The following is a 24,289-nucleotide window of genomic DNA, read 5'->3' on the forward strand; positions in this document are numbered from 1 at the left end:
TGGCGGGCGAGGATCGAACCGAGGGCTCCGTGGTGAGAGTCAACGGTTCTACCAATAGAGCCTCAGACACTGACGCTAGTATGCCTGTAAATATGTATGGTAAACTCGAAAGTTCGATCAAGATTAATTACTAATAGGTATACACATAAGTCCTCGAATGGCGACAACGTACCGGAAGACGCAGTGTTGGTAGGCCCCCCACAACATGGACCGACGATCTGGTCAAGATCGCCAGAGTAGGTTCGATGAGGGCAGCGCAGGACCGATCGTGGTGGAAATTTTTGGGGGAGGCCTTTGTCCTGCAGAGGACGTGTTCCGGCTGATGATACACATAAAGTGGGTGTGTGGGGCAAAACGCGCGATAATACGGCAGCAATAGTTTAACAATATTATTACTTTTAGAATACACTTTTTTAAGTGATTAAGGTTTGTGTAATTGTAATAGTTTTTAGTAAAAGTAACATTTTTATAATTATTTTATTTAACCCGAGCGACGTTTCGTGACTTTTCCAGAGCACGGTTTTATGTTTTTTACATTTAAATGTGTAACACAAGCGTTAATTAAAAGAAAATACTAAAATACTTTCTAGAATACGAAGACAGTTCAGTGAAACTGTAACAAGTATTTATTAAAAAGTGTTGGCACCAAAATAAAATTTATAATTCCCATTTTTTCCTTATAATAAAGCATTTTCATTTACGTGTTTAGTAGAATCACGATAGCATCTTCAGATTTTCAAAAGTCAATTCCGTAGAAAGTTTTTAACGAACTTCGGTAGCTCTCCCGTTTTCGCAACGAGTTTCTGCAAGTTTTACATTTTGGTGATATTTTATATTAGAAATTTACGGGACGGAAAAATGTAATATTTAAGTATGCGATAGTCTGATCATGCACAGATTAATGGCTAAGTGACACAAATATAGTCCCTTTATCATAATTCCTTAGTCCGTTCGTATGTAGCATGATGCATTCAAATCAAAAAAATACTTGATTCATGTAGGTCAAGGGAATGGTACTTATGAATGTCAAAAGTTTTCTTTTCTTTTAACATTTACCAATACTTCGGAAAAAGTTGAGCTTCCGTGACAAGAAGTGGCAAGAAACACATCAACCTCTCCTTTCAAATTCAAATATATTCACCTATTGAAAGTCAAAAACTACCACCCATTCGAAATATTGTGCCTCAGACGTGAAAAGTATGGTGCAGGTGGTAGTTTTTGACGTTCAATTAAATCCTATTTTTAATAAAAATATTTCAATTTGAATTTGGAACTTAACGACATTTACAATACTTGATCTTATTATATATAAATTACATGTCACGTTGTTTGTCCACGACGGACTCTTAAAGTAATGAACGGATTTTTATGGAGTTACTTCATGGAGTGCAGTTTAGTCCAACTTGAGAGATAGGATAGTTTTTATTTCGATTCGATCCATAATTATTTTTATTACCAATATTTGTTTTGTATGGACATATATAAATAAAATTATCTATGAGAGAATTTTTTGACGCACGGATTGACAGTTCTGCTGTGAAATAATTTCGTTTCAACAACAGCGAGCAAATTTTACGAAATAATTCTTAATGTTACGAAATATCATTGACGAATTCATAAAAAACAGTTTATTATTTATTATGAATTAAAAGCTATCACGACTTTTTATCATACATATTTAAACTAATTTAAACTGTCCAGTTGTAGATAGTTACTGTAAACATAAGGAATTAGTTATGCCTCGGAATGCAGATATTGAACCGGTCATTGTATATGATAGGCCTCTGTGCAAGTACATTATTATTAACATAAATGTTAATAATAATATTTTACGTCTTAACATAAAGTGGTTTGTGAAGGTTAATGGTGACATTCTTAAGTATAGCAAGGATTATTGGAAAATTATAATGTTTTTAAATCAATACAACTATGTTTATTATTGTTTAAGTTCAATTGAAATGAAACATAACATTGAAAACGCATAAAGTATGGCCCAGTGGTTAGCGATCCTGCCCACTTAGCTAGAGGTCCCGGGTTCGGATCCCGGCAGGTGCAATCATTAATACGATGAATTTGGATGTTTGTTTCCGAGTTATGGATTTTTATATGTATTTATGTATGTTTAACTATTTATATCGTATTAAATATATCGTTGTCTTGAACCTATAGTACAGGCTATGCCTAATTTGGGGCAAGATAATTAATTGTTTAAGAGTGTGTTTAGTGCAATATTATTATTATTAAATAGCGCCTCACAATACATTGAGTTATAATCTAAAGTAATATTATAAAGTGGTAAATTTCGTGCGGATGTGGTGGGTAATCTTTGGATTTCAAAATTCTGTTACCAATAGAAAGCTACATTATTTTTAAGTGTCGTAGGCTATACAATAATCCGAGAATGATTTGAGACTTTCATGGTGGTTGGATTTGCAAAGTAAGTCAGAGAAAAAACGGTCGAACAAAAACGGTTCTAACGAACGCTTTCGTAACGATGAGGGATGTATAATGGTTTTGTATTGCGAATGTGGCGATACGAACTAATGTAGTTACACCGGTCGCAGTGGAAAGCTCATTTGTACAGGATGCCGGCTAGATTATGGGTACCACAACGTCGCCTTTTACTGCCGTGAAGCAGTAATGTGTAAGCATTATTGTGTTTCAGTCTGAAGGGAGCCGTAGCTAGTGAAATCACTGGACAATGAGACTTAACATCTTATGTCTCAAGGGCGCAATAATTGTAGTGGCACGGCGCTCAGAATTTTGGTTTTTCCAAGAATCCTGAGTGTAACTGCATTGTAGTGGGCATTATGCGTATAAATTATCACCAGCTGAACATCCTGCTCGTCTGTAACACTATTAACACTAACTGTTGTGTAACAGTTTATAAATATTAAAAATGAAATATTTTTGATGAAAAGTTGTGACAAAATGATTCGCCCTGCCTAAAGCAATGCAGTGCTGAGGAATCTTGATTGAACCTAAAATTCTGATCAGTATCGCAATCATAGCTCGAACCATATGACCAAGTGAAACGCAGAGCTGCTCAAATTGATGGGATCAAGTATGTACTGTAGACGGCTTGATCCTTTGCTACATGTTATTAAAGAATAGCAAATATATGTTTTTATTTTTATTTTTTAATACTAATCGTTATAGTAGGCAACTGTAAATGTGGTGTTTTAAATTCATTAATTTTAAGCTAGAGGTCTCGGGTTCGAATCCCGGTAGGTGCAATCATTTATATGATGAATATGCATGTTTGTTACCGAGTTATGGATGTTTATATGTATTTATGTATGTTTGAGTATGTATATTGTATTAAATATATCGTTGTATTGCACCCATAGTACAGGCTATGCCTAGTTTGGGGCAAGATAATTTGTGTAAAAGTGTGTCAATATTATAATTATTATTTATTAGTAAATAAACATTTATTGTGTTAGTACAACATTGATTATATTTAAACACGAGTCAAAGCTAGTCTATGGTGTGTCTAACGGGTAGATCATATTCATATAAGTTTATATAATGACAGATAGATGACAGCTGGCAAAAATTGCGTTCCGTTCCTTTAATTGTTTCTGTACGCTTCAATTTATGTTGTACTTGAGGACATTTTAGTTAAACACAAGCTGAGCACTGTTTTTTTTTATAGAAAAAGATAAACTCCATGTCTCTGTATAACAAAACACGTGCCTAAGCTATGTATAACTTTTTTTTAATAATACCGAGTATGTCTTAAGCCAATTCTAAATATTACTGCAATACTTGCTACCGCCAGATTATATCTTACTTAGAAACAACCTTTTTGAATAAATATGATTGTAGATAAAGCATTTTAATAACGTTATATTTATACCCAAGTATTTTACATTGCAAATAGGTAGTTTTTTACGACAAACAAGGAAATATATTATTAAGTTGAATTCAAGTTTTGCTCTAAATCTTCCTGGTCTGTGCCTAGCTCTTTTTTTATTTTTATGGAAAAGGAGGACAAACGAGCGTACGAGTCACCTGGTGTTAAGTGATCACCGCCGCCCAAATGCTCTAGCAACACGAGAGGTTGCCGGCATTTAAGGAAGATGTACGCGCTTTTTTTGAAGGTACCCATATCGTATCGTCCCGGAAAAACCGTACTAGGAAGCTCATTCCACAGCCTTGTAGTACGTGGAAGAAAGCTCCTTGAAAACAGCATAGTGGAGGACCGCCACACATTCAGTATGATGGGGATGATATCCTAATTTGTAGCGTGTCGTGTGAAGCAGGAATTAGGTGACAGGAACCAGGTGAAACAGCTCTTCGAAGCTCAGCACTCCCCGTGATAAATACAGTAGAAGACACACAATGAAGCGATGTCTCTACGCAACGCCAAGTGATCCAGCCGTTCACAGAGCACTGTGTCCCCGACAATTTGAGCTGTTTTGCACGCGGTCAAATGGATTGAGCTGATACTGGGGTGCGCCAGACCAGAGATGACAACAATACTCCATGTGTGGCCGGACCTGCGCTTTGTAGAGCGCTAGAATGTGGGCCGGCTTGAAGTATTAATATTAAGTACTAGCTGACCTAGCAAACGTTGTATTGCCATCATAGTTAGCAACTGTAGTTTTTTTTCAATTCAAATTCAAATATTTTTATTCAAAATAGGATTTAAAATCACTTATTGAACGTCAAAATCTACCACCCATTCAAAAGAGACTGCCTCAGACCTGAGAAGAATGGGCGCAAGAAACTCAGCGGGCTTTTTTTTTTATTTAAAATATGGATTACAATGTAATATCGTACAATAAACATTTATAATTAAAGAGCCTGAGGGTGTTCGCTTTATTCCCAGTCCGTGGTGTTATTAAGAAAATTGTTTATGCTATAATAACCTTTCCCACACAAACGTTTTTTAACAATTCTTTTAATTTTCGTAACACATTTGTTTTGTACATTTTCTGGGATCATATTGTAGAAGCATATACATCGCCCAACAAAAGACTTACTAACTCGACCCAACCGAGTAGTAGGCATAACAAGTTTATGTTTGTTCCTCGTGTTAACATTATGAATGTCACAGTTTCTAAAAAATTCCTCAATGTGCTTATGAACATACAAGACATTATTAAAAATGTATTGAGAAGCAACAGTCAAAATGTTTATTTCTTTAAATTTTTCTCTTAATGATTCTTTAGGACCTAGGTTATAAATCGCGCGAATAGCCCTCTTCTGCAGCACAAAGATAGTATTAATATCGGCCGCACTGCCCAATAACAATATACCATAGGACATAATACTATGAAAATAACTAAAGTATACTAATCTCGCCGTATCTATGTCAGTTAACCGTCTAATTCTCTTAACCGCATATGCTGCAGAACTAAGCCTATTCGCCAATCCTTCAATATGGGGGCCCCACTGCAATTTGGAATCAAGAGTAATGCCAAGAAATATAGCAGATTCCACTGGTTTTACCACCTCTCCATTTAATAAAATATTCGCATCTACATTTTTGACATTTGGCGCGGTGAATTTAATATATTTGGTTTTATGATTATTTAACAATAAGTTATTGGCGCTAAACCAGTACACGATGTCAGATAGAGCATTGTTTACTTCGTCATACAAAACTTGGCTTCGTTAATCTACCAACTATATGTAACTAAAATTAAGTTTGTTTTTACCTCATGAGAAAGCGAGAAAGATACAAAGATCCTAATTAGTTATTCATTTTAAACTATTCTTTCAATTTGATTTTTGAACGACGCAACGGGGGACACATCAAAGGAAAAACAAAATTGTTGTTTTTATTTAATTCCGAAAATTTTCATATGTATTCACCTTTAAAACCTTCTCTGGACTTCTTCTTAATTCAAGACTAAAATTAGCCAAATCGGTCCAGCCGTTCTCCAGTTTTAGCGAGACTAACGAAAAGCAATTCATTTTTATATATTAGGTTATTAAAATCTTGTTTAGCCACATAACTATCTTGGTACGTCTTTGTAATAGAACCAGTTAGTTATATTCCATGTCAATGCAATTAAGATAGTAAACCAGTTTTAGAGATAATGAAACATTTCCATGCCCGTTATTATTATAATTATCGTTTTAATATTATCGCTCTGCACGTGCATAAGCTCAAATAACCATCTTTAATTTGACATTATGTGTACGTCGTACGATATACTCTCGCCATAAGATGCGGGGAGTTGGTTGAAATAAATAACACACGAATGTCTTGGATATCGCTGAATAACCTACAACCTGTTACATTAATTATAATTATAATAAGCAACTTACATTCTAAACATATACCAGTGGGAGGCTCCTTTGCACAGGATGCCGGCTAATTTATGGGTACCACAACGGCGCCTATTTCTGCCTTAAAGCAGTAATGAGAAGCATTACTGTGTTTCGGTCTGAAGGGCGCCGTAGCTAATGAAATTACTGGGTAAATGAGACTTAACATCTTATGTCTCATGGTGACGAGCGCAGTTGTAGTGCAGCTCAGAATTTTTGGGGTTTTTAAGAATCTTGAGCGGCACTGCATTGTTATGGGCAGGGCGTATCAATTTCCATCAGCTGAATGTCCTGCTCGTCTCGTGCCTTATTTTTCATAAAAAAAATCATACGCATGTATGAATATGTGAACACGGATCAGTGGCGTAGCGTGCCTTGGCGGAGTCCAGTATAAAAATTTGCTTGGAGCTAAGGGCTCCTCGGTTAAAGATTTCTCACAAAAGTAAAAAAAACGTTTGTATATAATTAAAAGAAATATTTATTCGTGATAATTATCTATCTGGCATCACAAATTTTTATAAACAATTTAAATTAAATATACACTCTCCTTGCCTTTTTTTCGGCAAGCAAAAGTTTTTATTTATTTTTGCTTACCCCGTACTGTATAATTGATACGGCTATTTGCCGTAGCTATGCCCCTGACTTCTTCTTATAAATCATGGCTTCTTCTCATGGAAGAGGTAGAAAAACAAGCGTACGGCTCACCTGATTTTAAGGGTTCACTGCCTGCTACAACACAGAGAAATCACAGGAGTATTGTTTGCCTTTCAGAATAGGTTACGCGCTTTTTTTGAAGGTACCCATGTCGTATCGTCCTGGAAAAACTGCACAAGGAAGGTTATTCTAAAGTTGGTTTGCTGCTGCCTCAGATTATTTATACGTCTGTGAACACGTCGAAGAAAATAGCGGCGAACTGTTAACCTCGATTTTCAGCTAACGCACGCACACTGAAATAAAGTGACATACACATCGCGAGTGTTAGACGTAGCTTGTCATGCACACTGAAGTAATAAACCTGGCCTGTTTGTTTCTTGTCTAACAACAAGAGGCTCCATCTAAATGTATAAATTACCTAAGACTGCCTACGGAAATATACAAAACTTCGCGATACTAAACTATGTCTACATTTAATTTCACTTTGGAACATTGGACATATTTTATCACTGGCAGTTTCTCTCTAGCAAACTATTCAGTTTAGAAAAAAATGATATTAGAAACCTCATTTTTGAAGACATATCCACAGATACTCCCTCCACACATATGGGTTTGATGAACAAAACATTTTGCGTTTCAGTTCTATGTTAAGGAACTTCCAAAATTGATTGTTTTTTTTTTCTATTTTTCACAGAATACATCTACTTACCAAGTTTCATCAGTATAGTTCTTATAGTTTCGGAAAAAGGTGGCTGTGACATATGGACGGACAGACATGAAGAATACATAAGGATTCTGTTTTTTGTCATTTGGCTACGGAACCCTAAAAATGAAACAAAAAATTTATTTCTGAATGATTTTATAATATGTAGCAAAAAAAGTAAACTCGAACTCTTAACTCTGTCATCTTTGGTCTTCGATAACTATTTGAATTTCGTTGTCTTCTCGTCGAAAATAGTTCAAAGCTCTGTTGCATACATACATACATACCAAGCCAATAAGACCGTGTTATGAAATGCCAGCTTGACATTAATTAAGTATTTTATATTTAAAAACGAAATAAAAGTAAAGTGATATTTTAATTATCGTACGGAATGCGCAGAAATCAATTTTATAATTCGCAACCAGTTCGCTTGTAAGTATGCACACCGTGTGATAACTGTGGGTTAATATTTATCCGTTTTTTAAAATAATCAATAATATAAATTGCTTCTTTATAAATACCTTTACGTTCCCTTTACTAATTAATTTCAACAATTAGTCTGCACACTTCACTACCACAGTAGAAATAATATTTCTAATGTGGACAATTGTAACAAATGAAAATACAACAAAATCCTAAAGAATACTTTAAAGTAAATTTAAAAAAATAAACATCTTAACTGTGGCTTTTCAATATATCTATATATATATATATATATATATATATATATATAAGAGGTTTCCACGTATATAGTCACTCATCACGATATCTCTGGAACCATTAGGCGTAGAGACTTGAAATTTGGTAGGAATATTCCTTTCGGATTTTACGAAATTCCACCCGCAAGAGTTTTTTTTAATACGAACAGAACAACGTAATATATTTATATAGGCACATAAGTGCATTTGTTAGAATCCGTCATAACCTTATGGTTATTAACCTTAACACCAGGAATAAACATAAACTTATAATGCTTACTACTCTAAGCTAAGGCTATGTCGAATTAGTAAGTCTTTTGCGGGGCGATGTATATTACAACAAGATCCCAGAAAATTTTCAAAAAAATGTGTTACGAAATTCAAAAAATAAGTTAAAAAACGTTTGAGTGGTAAATGTTATTAAGTATAACATAAATAACCATCATCTGGATGTCTGGAATAATTTAACTTAGAAGCTCGTACATTTTCTGTCATTGCTATTGCTATAAAATAATCATAATCTAGTCCCAGGCTGTCGGATCACTTAGATATTCAGCTGTGGAGAAGTAGGACTTTCGACAAAGCCATTTTTTAATAAAACATTTAAATTTATTTATAGAGATTGCCAGAACAGTGGCTGGGACTTTATTATAAAAGTATTTACATTCACTCTTAAAGCTATTGTGTATCTTATGAAGCCTACTAGAATTAGTTACAAGTAAACGTATATTAAATTTTCATAAAGGTACTGACAATGAATAGTCATAATATTTATTTCTTTAAATTTTTCTTTGAGTGACTGTCTATAACCAAGCTGATATACACGAACAGCTCTCTTTTGCAAAGGCCCGTTAGATAATTCGTGTTTTCAATTGCCGGCATTCCTGTTATTCCTTTGGTGTTGCAAGAGAATGTGGGCGGCGGTTATCACTTAACACCAGGTGACCCGTACGCTCGTTTGTCCTCCTTTAAAGGGAGTTTCGTATGGTGTAATAACAACTCTAGATAATTATTTTAGCTTGTTAGAGTTCTAAGTCAGCTTGTTACAACTGGTCTTGTTATAAAGCTGGTTATTTGTTGCATCACAGAAGTCCAACAGATGACTATTTGCGCTGTTGCAACTATACCATATATGGAATATTTATCATTTTTTCTCACACTGAACACACACACAGACTGAAAAGAGAATGACACTCTCTTGGAAGCATTCATAACCATACACCAACGTATACATACACAAACATATTTTATATTTAGTCTCAATAATATAGACAATAAAATGCAATTACATAATTAGTTAAGAGTGGAGGGGCAAGGAGACTCATAGCACAGGTTCTACCTAGTTTGAGCTCAGATCTCCCAACTGTAGTTTAACATTTTAAGAATAAGTATTGCTGTACTATTGTAACTATACTACATATTGGGAAAAATATACGTATTTGATTTGATTTACATACTGTTACTATATTGAGTCAGTTGGTTGGTGGTTGAAAGGTTTCGTCATTCTCGGCATAAATGTCATTACTTGAGGCCGCGTTGTGGGGCGGGTCGTTCCCTTCCAAAATATGATTGCAGCAATGCCTAATTCTCGTGTCACGACGAACATTTAAGGAATTTCTTATTTCCGTGAGAATAATTCTCATTAAATAGCGTTTTTTTTTTAGTTTATTGACTAATACAGAACAAATGCATAGCATTTTTATCTGATAAGTACCTACCACGAAAACCCCTCGGGCTTATCTGGTCACAAAGAGCCATTCATTTCATGAAACCTAAGAAGTCAGAATTATCTTTTAAAGCGTGTTTCAGTTTTCGTGGTATATACGAGTATATACATATTTTGCAGCTCTTTGGCAGTTCGTTGTGCAATATTAAATGGTAAATGTATAATTTTGACATTCATATGTGTTATTTTTTTGCCTAAATGAATAAATAAATTATGATTTGATTACTTTATACGGTTCTTTATCTGCCGGGGACATGGTATATTTTCCCTATCTGGATAGTTAAGTCGAAGTAAATAAATGGTGGCACTTTGAGTGGGGGGTCGAACGCTTCGGTTTGTTTCTTTCCAATAACCTCCAATAACCATAAAAAAACATAAGAAAAAATCTGTTGTCTCTACGCATCAAATGTTATGTAAATGAGCGTGTCTGTCAAAATGCGTCCCAATTAGGACACATTCGAGTATTGCGATAAAATATTTTATTATTTTTGATACTTATGTAATATAACTATAAAATATATTAATTACTTTTATCTATGTTAATATTAATACTATTTTTTTATGTTTGTAGCTAGCGAAACTGCTGTCAACAACGTCCCTCACAAACTGGAAATAGAATACGGTGCGACACCCGGACAAAAGTTAGATATTTTGGGAACGGATCTGCCAGATGGTAAGTAACAGAAACCTATGCAATACATGATATAACATATCGAGTACTTTGTTAGGGGAGGAAGGGGTAGTTACGACCACCTCAGCAAAAAACTCCATAAATTCTTTTTCACTTTGGAATATTTAAAATCAAACATACACCTGATTTGCTACATATACCCTATTCCCTCCTATTTTCATGATAATTTAACAATAAATCATTTTAAATAGATAAGAACTCAAAACAAATGTATGACATTAATTATATTTCTGAATAACTATTTTCTATATCCTTACGAAATATAACATAACCATTAATATGTTAAATATTACTATATCAATCACGTAATACATAAAAATATAAAGAATTGCTGGTAGGTAATGGTAGTGTATATCTCAAGTTTTGAAGAATTATTTTGTACAAAACAATTTAAATAATAATTCAGTCATTTTTACGGTCATCTATTAATATCTTACTATCTTGTCGCTATTTCGCTATATTTCTCTCTGCGATCGTTCCGTTCAAGACTAAGGATTACGAATTTTCGAATTTACGAATTACATTTTCAGCAAACGAACCAGGATTTTGTCGTACTCTTACTAGCTTGGATACCGGAAAAGTTCTCTCATTTCGATTGCAGTGAAACATGTTAAAGTTTGTTATTATCATCTGAAAAATGTTAGAATGGAATCCAAAGCCAGTAATAGTAGTTGGAACGAGTTCCGAGTTAGCAAAACAAATATAATATTGACAAAAGTCGTACGAAAGTTAGGTTGGACATCGCTCTCAAGCGCTGTACATTATATATAATTAACGTATAACGTAATTAAAGATAATTGTTGAAAGGTTTGTGTGCCTTCTTTTAGTTGCAAGAATTTATATTTGGTGACCACTACCATCAAGAGACCCTACGGATAGTTTGATCTCCTGTTTTCTTATGACAATATGGGACGATTCGACTTATACGCCCTGCCCATTACAATACAATGCCGCTCAAGATGACTTGAGATATAAGATGTTAACTCTCATTTTCATCATTCTAGTTAAAATATTAATATTTTTATTTACTGTTAAGAATAAAAATATTTCAACTAGAGCTTCTGGTCATCTATTTGTTTATTTTTGGCAAGACTTAAGTATGGTTGGGCCCAAATAATATCATTCATTTCATCATATTCAAATCACCATCTTGAACTGAATTTTCTATTAAATCTTTTCAAGATCATTTCTTGCAATTCCGTTCGAATCTTGTGTGTTTTTAATTGCTATTATATTTTTTACAAACTCTTCAATCGTATTTACATTTTTTTTTTGAAGAGGAGGAAAATACATTTACGTATTGATGACCCCGCAATGGGGCCAATATGACTCAGGTGTAAACACCCCTACCCACTAAAAACCTCATGTGTGCTGATAATAAAGGCTTTTTACATTGAAGCCGGGCGGGGGCCTTGGAGGCCAGGATAATCTTCAGTCCTTCCAATTTTTTTTGTGTAAGCAACGAATTATGCTTTCATTGCAAAAATAATCTATCACTACATTATATTAACGTCATATTCAATTGCAGTTCTTGAAATATGCAGATACTTTACAAAGAAAACCAAATAATTATAACGTACCAACTAGACCCGCGAATGAAAATATGTTTTGCTGCGTATAAAGGAACTTTGGTGCTATATTTTTAAATTTTGAATTTCGTAAACGCTAATAAGGGAATAGTGACTAAGAAGCTTTTACATTTATACTAAATACTAGTTTATTGCGGTTATGATCCATTTATCATATTGGTGTAATTAAATGTATATGATTTGTAGCTCTCGTGTGATAAAGATAATATAAACTACAATGTATATGAGGAGGACAATTGAATCGTCCCCATCATCCGGTACGAGCAGGTCTGCAGATAAATCTGTCACAAGTTGATGCGTTAAGGGTCAACTTAGATTAGGTTTGAACGCCTTCAGTCTAAAATATACCTTTTTGCATCGAAATAAAGTTGAAAATAACTAGCTTGAGTGAAATATTATCAGAACACTCGACACAATTTTCATTGCTATCTAATTGTGATAAAGTTGATATTACATTATCATTTTAAAAGTGCTCAAGAATTTTCCACCTGATTTACGGTTAGTGACCCTTTGACCATATAACTGTTAAATAAATAAATAAAGGATTGGTACAAAACCGAATATTCTCAATCCCTATGTGAGTTTGCTTCAACTCCCGAGACAGATATATAATTCTTGTTTACTCCTTCCACGACCAGGCCATCACCGCCCTTGTCAAAAAACCACCCTGTATAAGTAAAAATAAATATAAGTCATCGTTAAAAAAGTACTTTTTACAAAACCTTTATTAATATAATTTGCGGCTAGCTAAGTAGATAACTAATTTGTAAATGTTAACGTTAAGTCGATAATAATTTTTTATTGGTTTCTGTACTAATTGTTGTACATTGTTTAAAATAAGATCTATGTTGTAATAGCTGTACTTGAAAACAATTATTCTTTTCTTTTTAAATATTTGTGTTATTAAATTTTAAGCGGCTTCACACACATATAAGCTTCTTAAAGTGACTGTTATTATATTTTAAGCTATATAAAGTACATTGTATTTTAATTTAATATTAAAAAAAAAACTTTGCAAGGTTGTAAGTATATTATGAGTTGGAATCTATATCTACTCAACGGCCAGGCAGCTAATTACTACTACTACTAAACATCACCAAAATTTGCACACACGTCGCAAAGGGGTTACAGAAAAGAACATATGGTACATTTTATCCCGAAATTATTAAGAGTTACCCAAGGACCACAAGTACACCAATTTAATGCGAAAGAAGTCGCAAGCAGAAGCTATATATAAACAAAAGAAGTATAACTTATTTCGTGAAAAACAACATTTTTTATTTTAAAATAAATAAACACTCTACTCCACTATATGACCCTACTCTCCCCTGCATGTTCCAACGAACAGGATTCATTTATTTATATTATAATATTCACGTTTCTATCAGCATTTTAGTTTATATTCCTTACTTACGTAGTTACCTATATTACATGCTTAAAATATTGCTGCTTGATTTCAATGTAAGTAGTTTTAAGCAAAATATTCTTACGCGCCAACAAAATGTTGGCGCGTTTACAAATTGACAGCTAAATTCAATTTTGTTTTGCAACTAAGTTGGTAAAGTTCAAGTTTGTAAGAGAGTTATATATTTTGGTACTAAGTTATCAGTGTGAATGAAGAAGTGCCTAATATGTATTTTTAGAAACAAAAAGAAATTGTTCACGTAGCATTATATGTATATAGATAAGCCGTTATTCACATGATAAAATGTTATATGGACAACTACTATTTACATCTGTTTGTCCTAGACAAAGGTCTCTCCTAACCTCCTCTATTCGGTTCTATTTCTAGCTTTTCTAGACCATTTATTCAAGCCTTTCGCTTATATTTTGGATTTCTCATCTCTTGTCTTTCTAAGATTTTTTCTCATTTTTCTGGTTAAATAATAAATACGACGACCCATATAGCCCAGTGGTTAGTGAATAGTGGCCCTGCTGAGCTAGAGGTCCCGGGTTCGAATCCCGGTAGGTGGCAAACATTTATATGATAAATATGGATGTTTAATTCCGAGTCATGGATGTTTAAATGTATTTATGTGTGTTTAGGTAAGTAGATATATCGTATTAAATATGTCGTTGTCTTGTGCTCATAGTACTGCAGGCTATGCCTAGTTTGGAGCAAGATAATTTGTGTACAAGTGTGTCAATATATTATTATTATTATTATATATTAAATACCAACCTAGTATAAAGCATTAAAAAAATCCTATAGACTACTCTAAAAAGAGTTCATCATTATCCTTTTAATTTGCTCTACTAAAATTGCCGCTGATTATTTTTATATTATAAATTATAACTTCAATTCTTACACAATGTGCAAGAATCAAGTTTTCAAAATTGCGCGCATTTGCGATTGGAATTGTTTGAAACAAAAGATTTGCAATTAAGCAAATCTATTGTTGTAGTGGTAAATTAAAATGTGTGTTTCATGAAATATGAAACCGACAGTAAAATGTATCGCACATAGGCCTACATAAAAATATTATTATTAAACTATGACTTGTATTTAATTTAATATAAGCAGTTAGCTTACAAATATGAACCACGAATAAAAAAATACTAGCCGTTCCCGCCGGCTTCGCTGTGCAAATTTTAAAAGGAAAAAAATAATGAAGCACCGTTGGAAGTCAAAAAATAAGTAGCCATAAACCATCTTGGATAAATTTCGCATCGAATGGTGGTAGTTTCGTGTCGATACGATCAGTGGTTTAGGCGTGAAAGAGCGTCAAAACAAAGACCATTTTCATTATATATAATAAGAATATCTGATCTTTGGACTCCAAAATACGTCTCAAACATTACAACGAAATCTTACGGAAGAGATTATACATAATGATTTTGAATTCTGTCATCGATTTTGTGATAAAATTTTTGTTATCTCTAGCCTTGTAGCATAGTATGGCCAATACCTATCGTAGATCTTCCCAGAATTGACAGGATAGTTTACTAAAATAATGGCTGCATAATTTACAAGTTTGTGACAAGTACTCTTTGAACTGTCGCGCTAAATATAATCTATACATATAAATAATTGGAGTGTCTGTTTGTAATATTTAATAACCGCTTTTTACTACATGTATATGAATTGTATATACGGTACATACACCAAAATAACATTTTTTACAATTTTTGTCGGTCTGTTTGTTTGTTCAAGCTAATGTCTGAAATTTCGGACCGATTTTGACGGGATTTTTTTTTGCCAGGTAACTGATGTAAGGAGTGGAGTAACTTAGGCTACGTTTAGTTTAGAAGAATTATTTTTTTTTTTTTGAAAAAATTAAGTAATGTTGCAATGTCCGAGAAACGGTTTAACCCTAAAAATAATTTATATGGCAAAACAACGTTTGCCGGGGCAGCTAGTTTTAACTAAAGTTATGATGACCTTTATATATATTTAGACATAAATATTCAAATACTTGCCTTGACTGCTGACGTCTTTTATTTGTTTTTTTTTTGTTTATTACTTACTTACCGTGTTACGGTAAAGGTTGATGCATCCAATATATGATAATATATATTTATACAGTTTATTCTTTATTACTTTTTTTATGAAATATTTAATGTTTAAAATTTTAAGCTTTGAACATGATTCATATTTGCATTGCGAACATATAGGTAATTCTACGTCAAAAAAATATAGGTTCCGGATAAGGAAATATTACCAAAAATGCAATACGAAGTTTCGGTTGACGGATCGTACATTTTACGAAGTTCGCGATAAGCCATTTTGTCTTTCGTTTACCTTATTCCCAAATTCACTTCACATTTACATTTTCATTGTTGGGCATTAATAAGATTGTAACTACTACTTCACTTTTTATGGGTGTATGGTTCCGAAACGAAATCCATCCGCACTATTCGGATCCGAAGTACTTTGGTTTCGGACAGGATTCGAAATTCGTTTCGGACTGAAACTTTGCCTTTTGATTTTGGCAATAGACCTCAAGTAATCACTAAAATACATATACTAATACCTTCCCCGAAACACGCTGCATCTTATGGTATAAGTATTATTCCGATCAGTTCAGTAGTTTTTCAGTACAACCGAACAAAAAACGTCTCTCCATTTACAAGTATTAATTATACAAGTACCAAAAACAATAGTTTTGACTTGTTCACCACAATATATCTACGATTAACAATTCATAATAATATACAATTGTAATTAACACGAGAGTTTTAATTAATGTGTTTAAATAATATGAGTGACGTGGAATAACAATGATCGAAAACTAATTATTGATGTTTGAAACAAACATGAATTTATTGCACGAAAACGCATTCGAATTTCAATGAACGACAGCTAAATATAACTTTCTGTTTAAATAGTTTCTAGAAATCCTAACAAATATTATTAATGGGGTTTTTTTGTTTGTTTTTTATGGAATCTTGTAAACACATTGTCTGTTGTACAGAGAAGGACGAAGGACACATTTAAAAAAACTTAAGCATGCATTTTGGAATGTAATGAGTTTGTAATAACCTACACACCCACGGGTGAGACATGTATCACACGACGTTTTTCAATACAGTTGTGTGAAATAGCAAAAACCCAAAGCAAAGAATTAAATATTAGGGTTTAAAGTATAAAATTGCCGTTTTATTGTAACAGATACTTTGAATTGACATAGAATCTTTATGGTTTGAGATTTTCGAGTGAAACTTTTTTCACATGGTAGGCACCTATGTAGTTTTTCTTTAAAAAAATGTGCAACATTCGAATATCGACTTCCACTTGTTTTTTTATTCAGCTCAGACAATGAAGATGGATATTTCGAAAATTCGGGTGATTTTTGAATAGGAGTTCCGATGTGGAACTAACGCGGCAGGACAGCTCGCAATATCAATGTTGCGTTTGGAGAGGGGAGGAAGGGGAGAGACTGCTAATGAATGCACCGTACGATTTTGATTTAAACGCTTTCGTGATGGAAACTTTGATTTGAAGAACGAATGACGGGGAAGACCGCCTACAAAGGCGTATAACAACGAATTGAAAGAGATGGTGGAAGCCGATCCGAGCCAAAGTACCCAGGAATTAGTGGTATGGCTTAACGTTACCTTACCAACCATATTGACTCGTTTGCGTCAAGTCAGTAAAATAAAAAATATGAAAAATTGGTGCCTCATGATTTGACTGATCTGCAGAAAGAAACGCGTGATGAAACTTGTATTTCCTTCTTGATTCCATACAGAAATGAAGAAATATTCGATCTAATTGTGACAGGCGATAAAAGCGGGTTCTTTACGATAACTGTAAGTAAAAAATGCATTCTTTCCGCGTGAAAAAGTTGGTCTATATGATTATTTAACATATTTACTCGCGATTCCGTCATGTTTAGGTCTTAGATAATTATAATAGATAGATAAGGCTGTGACAGCTATGAACACGTCGGAAAAAATAGCGTTTAACTGTTACCATCTATTTTCAACACGCGCACTACAATAAAGTGACATACATATCGCGAGTGTATAGATGTAGCTTGTCATGTATACTAAAGTAATAAACCCGGCCTGTTTTCATGCGTTGTCTAACAGCAAGAGACTATCTAGGCGTATAAATTATCTATGGTTTGGGCATTTTAAATGAACAATTCTTAATCACGAATTAAACGCCATCTAGCGTCCCAAGTATGATAAAAAAAGAGAATTTGAAAACAAAATTTATGAACGACGCAGGACTCGAGCCCGCGACGTCTCGCGTTTCGTGCGAGCGCTCTTACCAACTGAGCCCACCGTTTAGTTATCTAACAGCAAGAGGCTCTATGTGCACGTATAAATTATTATACTAGAAATATCAAAGCTATTAATATTATTCACGAGAAAAAAGAAGGTCATTATCATATTACCCACATGTAATCAAATAACACGATCATATTAAATAGCAAAATGACATCCGATATTATACAATAAAAATCAATTTGTATAAATTGTTAACGTGTTTATTATTTACCTGAAGGATCTGTGTATAGTCTCTCGTAATATTTTTTTAAATATTCACGACCAATTCCTAGTTCACTACAGTAAAAAAAGATATAAAAAATCATCTACAAAGATATTTCGAAAGGATTTCGAATCATCCCAACATATTGGCCCCGGCCCTGATCAACAGCGACTGTGTTCAGTTCACCCGACCAAGGAGACATAGTGTGACTAGTTTGATAACACGTTTTGAATAGAATAACCAACACAAGAGGCACGTGGCCAATGGGTCACTCTCTAGTAAAAAATAAAATCCCAGCGCAAGCAGACAAAAGTTGTTGGAAATTACCAACAGATCGCGACAATTGCAATAAAGAGAGAAGAGAGAAAAAAAAATATTCACGACCAAGGTCACGAGCGCAATTGTAATGCCCCTCAGAATTATTGGGTTTTCCAACAATCTGGAGCGGCACTGAATTGAAATGGGCAGGGCGTATGAATTACCAACAGGTGAACGTCATGCTCTTCTCGTCCCTTATTTTCATAACAAAACCATTGACTTAGAATATGCTAACGTTAAGACGACCAGACAGCCCGTTAATGTCTTAGCAATTTTCAGCAGGAAATATCATTCGTAGTTTGATATCGCAACGGCAAAAGTGTGCTTAAGGTGAAATAGAAGTGAGAACTTAGAATTTTTTGTATTAAAATTTGAAATTTCATAATGTTTCGTTTTGTTTTAATGTTGAATCAAATAAAAACACTATTTCTATAATTTGCACAGTATATACACATTGAACTTTTCACTAAATCCATTCAATTTCACCTTTAAGATATACACAGCACTAATGTTGCACAATACGTCAGCTGTATAGCTACAGATATACTGCTGTAAGCATTTCGGAGACGCGAACTCACGATATTTCACACATGAAAAAAATGTCTAACTATATAATTATTTTTATTTTTTCAAATTTTTTTATTTATCGCGTGGGCCAGCTGTGACAATGTCGATGACGCAAACCCATAAGGTTTTCCCCTACCAAAAGGCTAAAGAAGTTTTCAGTTCAAAACCGATTGAATATTTAAAGACTGCCAGATCGATGGATTATTTATAATAGCATTTATATAAAGTATAGAAATATATTTTCGTAGTTATACCTTACATCACCCTTTTTCGTCGGTCCTCGCTTGGACTATTAAGTGTCCACTTTAGAATTTATTCTCAGCAGAATTCTATCAGTATTACCATATTGGTAAATAGCAAGATGGAGATTCTGCCACATCAGATAATAACATCTCGTCTGGCCAATGAACCTGTATCAATTGCCGATCTCCTCTGAGATAGGTAGCCCCAAGGAGCTTGTATAAATAAAAGACATGACATGATTATGTAAATGATACTCCGACCGAATATAATATATATTTTATTTATTTATTTCTATTTCTCTGTGTTGTATGTTTGTGTGATGATGATGACGGCTGTTGATGATGATATTAAGGAGCTAATACCAAGCGTGGCTGACTGTTTACAACCTGTCAAATCAAAATCGGTTACAGTAATATTTAATAGTCGAAGCACTTGTGGCTGTAATCGCGACGGCCTCCTTCTTGAAGGTAGCTAATGAAAATCATGTTGGGTGATACTCAACTAATATGCTGAGTAACAAACCTTTTTGGGACAAAGCACTGCAAACACCACCTTATTATGTTGATATAGAGCCTTACTTTAGTTTTTTTTTCTTTGGTTTCTTGATGTGGGTATATTAGTTTTAATTAGATTAGGCATGTAAGTATATTATATTCGTAATTATTTTGATAAGTTTTTCATTTTTTTTGTTATTATATTTTGTAAAAATGTTTACTATTGTGTTTGTTCCAAATAAAGATATACTTACTTACTTAATTTTATATTTGCTTTACTTTTGTCTAGGTATATCTCCGTTAGAGATTTTCTTCTCTCTCGCACACTTTGTTTGTTTGTCTTTACGCTAGTATAGTGTAAGTCTGGGCTTCAGTTAATTCTATATATCGCCGCAACAAATAAGTTGCTGTCAAATAGACTGTGTTGTACTAAGGCCAACGAGATGACATAAAAAATGTAAACAAACGGACCGTTACTGAATTATATACCAGTAAGGGGCTCCTTTGCAGGATCACAGAATGCCGGCTAGATTATGGGTACCACAACGGCGCCTATTTCTGCCGTGAAACAGTAATGTGTAAACATTACTGTTTCAATCTGAAGGGCGCCGTAGCTAGTGAAATTACTGGGCAAACGAGACTTAACATCTTATATCTCAAGGAGACGAGCGCAATTGTAACGCCGCTCAGAATTTTTGGGTTTTTCAAGAATCCTGAGCGGCACTGCATTGTAATGGGCAGTGCGTATAAATTGCCATCAGCGGAATGTCCTGTTCGTTTCGTCCCTTATTGTCATAAAAAAAGTTTTCATAAATACGGCTGTGTTTTGTCTAATACAGACGACGACAGCGATTACAACATGGAATACATAATAAGCATTATTTTTTTTTAAATAAAATGTTTTGAAGCCCTGACACTTTCTTATATTCTTTATCTCGTGTCGTTGACTTAACTATAAGGAGGTGAAAGATACTCGTACCGGATGTGTTTATACAGATAGCCGAGTGTAATAATGAGTTGCTTAGAGAGAGTACCCAGACATTGAAAATACCGCTTGAAGGTAGGCAGATGTTAGTAGCAGTAGACCTACATATGCCATGGTTCTCATCATCATGTCAAAGCCCCTGTACGTCCTGATGTAACATCCTGACGTTAACCAACGTTACCACAACGGTGTTAACGGTGCACTGTCCTCTACTATATACCACTAGACTAGACTGCATTCTTCTTTGTACTTTTTTATACCTCCAAAAATTCCCCGCCCAACTTCATCTTAATGTCTCTTCTCCCTAGTTTTCACTACTTATGTAAATGCTTACTTATGTCTTGTGTAAATACATTTTCAAAAATAAGATTCAGTATTTTTTGTTGTGATTATCACTAAGTACTTATATTTTTAATAATTTAAGCAACTATTTTGTATGAGTACTTTACAGTAGGTATAACAGCATGCTGCTATATTTGTTTAAGGCATTATAAGAAAAAAAAATAATAAAACTTTGATCAATCTTAGCACCGATTTTAATATCTAACATATTCTTAGCATGTTAGTCTACTTAAACATGACATTAGCTAAATTGTGGTGTATTTTCGATTCCACAGAAGCCATAAAATAGACATTAGTTCGATATTTGCCATAAAATTGGCGTATAAATGTATAACTATACTGTCAAGAAGAAATAAATCTAGCTGAATATAGGATGTATACAAATACGAGAAAAATAGTCTATAAAATTTTTCCTACGTAACCTTAATTACTTTCTAGTAAACTTAAAGGCTTTCTACGTATTAAAACCACCTCAACATTTCCTCTTCAATAATAAAACTATTAGATTTAAAATAAGTGCAGTAAGAAATATTTATATTCTACTAGCTGACCCGACAGATGTTATTCTGTAGGTAATAAAAAAAAATACTGTTTTATAGGAATTTGCAAATAATATTTCAAAACATCAAGAATAATTTCTTAAAAAATGCTCCCTGTTGTTATATTGAAATTGTTTCATACATAGGCTGCACTAAAAGTATCGGGAATGGAATATTTCCACTGTTCCTGTCATATTAAAAACTTTTTAATTGAAAACTCCTTGGTTTTAAAAGTCGAATACCATTTATTTATTTAAAAAAGATTCTCGGTGTTGTCACAGGGTCTTGTGAAACTTGTTAAGTCGTTGAGAAAATGGAATTGACTCGAGAAAATTCTAGAGCGATGATTTAGTATGACTTTCGAAGTGGTTTAACACAAAAACAGTGTGTTGACCGGATGATTTCTGCATTTGGTGATGAAGCCCCAGATGAATTTCAACGTGGACGTGTCGGGCTCAGTGACGATCCCCGTCGTTCAAAAACTGCAGTCACCAAAGAAAACGTTGATGCTGTGCGTAAGCTGATTGAGGAAGATTGACACGTGACATTCCGCGAAATTCAGGCAACTTTAGACATTGGCATGAGTCAAATACAAATAACCTTGCATGAACAATTAGGTGTAAAAAAGTTGTTTACCCGATGGATACCGTATTTGCTCTGTGAAGAGCGAAAAGCGGCTCGCGTTACTTGGTGCGTCAGAACTCTCGAAAGATTCCACGCAGGATCCTCAAATGCTATATACAACAACGTATCAGGTGACGAATCCTGGATATACGCGTACCCGAAAAAAAAACTAGTCACGAGTTTGGGTGTTCGAAAATGAGTTAAAGCCAACAAAAATTGTTCGTTCACGGAGTGTTGCAAAAAAAATGGTGGCCACATTTGTCTCCAAAACCGGTCATGTTGCGACTATTCCTCTTGAGGGACAAAGAACGGTTGATGCAGAATGGTATGCTAGCATTTGTTTGTCACAGGTCGTTTCTGAACTCCGTAAACAGAACTGCAACCGCCGCATCATCCTCCATCACGACAATGCGAGTTCTCACACCGCGCACAGAACAAAAGAGTTTTTAGAGCAAGAAAACATCCGCCGTACAGCCCCGACCTTAGCCTTAATGATTTCTATACTTTCCCTAAAATAAAGAATAAATTGCGTGGTGAGAGATTTTCATCACCTGAAGAAGCTGTGGACGCCTACAAAACGGCCATTTTGGAGACCCCAACTTCCGAATGGAATGGTTGCTTCAATGATTGGTTCCATCGTATGGAAAAATGTGCCAAATTTCGCGGAGAATACTTCGAAAAGCAATAAATACATTTTTAAATAATAATGTTGTGTCACTTCCTTGATTCTCGAAATTTTCAGTGCTGCCCTCGCAGCAGAACTGTCAAACCGTGCGTCAATAAATTCTCTCATAGAAAATATGTCCATACAAAACAAATATTGAAAATAAAAATAATTATGGGTCCCAAATCGAAATAAAACTATCCTATCTCAAGTTGGACTAAACTGCACTCCATAAAGTTATCCCCATTAAAATCCGTCCATTAGTTTAGGAGTCCATCGCGACAAACAACGTGTAACGTAATTTATATATATTAAGATTATATAATAGAATCTCCCAAAGCAAATAAAAACATTAAAAGAGTCTTTCGATGAATATAAAGCCTAAATGTTATGAAGGTAGTTAACCCGTTGTTATCGGATGCGAGCCGGTAAGTGGGTCACTTGAAGGCTTTATGCCCTGGAATGGTGGTCGCCATTCGGTCGATACAAGCCACCATCAGCATTAAAAGTAATGTTTCGGAAGCATCGCTTTATTTAAACGACTTGTTCTTTAGGTAATGAATACATTGCAAACAACAATGATTAAACTTTGTAGTGTTTTTAAAATAAGTTGGAAAACTATTAATAAGTTGGAGAAAAAGTTTCTTCTTCTTTCATATGAAAACTCAAGACATTTTTATGCAAAGTTTCGATAAACTTGTTCGATATTTTTTTGTCATCTTTTAGGAAGTGACGTAATGCTCATGCTGTACAAGTTTAGGGATATCTGATCAAAGAATAGAAGCGTACACTTTTGGCAATCGTATATATAATCGTATTAACCTGATCCTGTCTAAAGAATTTAATGTTAACACAAGGATAGAGAGGAAAGAGGAGGAGAATTTAATGTTAAACTACTAATATATACTGTAATGCCTACTACTCGGCTAAGTCGAGTTAGTAAGTCTTTTGGGGTATGTTTGTTTATGCTTTTACACCAAGATCCCAGAAAATGTTCAAAACAAATGTATTGAAAAATTCAAAAGGATTTTTTAAAATCGTTTATGTGGTAAAGGTTACTATAACATAAATGACTTTCATAATGATACCACAGATTGGGAATGGAGCGACTGACTTCGGGTTATTAAGATATGTTTTGTTGTACGATATTACATAATTGTAACCATATTTTTATGAAAAAAAATTAAGCCCACTGAGTGTCTTGCGCCCGTTCTTCTCAGGTCTGA

The 24,289-nt window shown here is 34.1% G+C and overlaps 1 protein-coding gene across 2 annotated transcripts in view; it reads left to right on the top strand.

The window, feature by feature from the left end:
- The window catches only part of LOC126965720 (kynurenine formamidase), a 55,374-nt gene that overhangs the window by 25,911 nt on the left and 5,174 nt on the right, over window positions 1–24,289 (top strand). For both annotated transcript variants that reach the window (XM_050809474.1, XM_050809473.1), the window contains exon 3: window positions 10,638–10,739. In XM_050809474.1, the coding sequence (XP_050665431.1) occupies window positions 10,638–10,739 (102 nt within the window). The remainder of the gene's footprint in view (window positions 1–10,637; window positions 10,740–24,289) is intronic.

Source organism: Leptidea sinapis, chromosome 8 (assembly GCF_905404315.1).
Source record: "Leptidea sinapis chromosome 8, ilLepSina1.1, whole genome shotgun sequence".
Taxonomy (NCBI): domain Eukaryota; kingdom Metazoa; phylum Arthropoda; class Insecta; order Lepidoptera; family Pieridae; genus Leptidea; species Leptidea sinapis.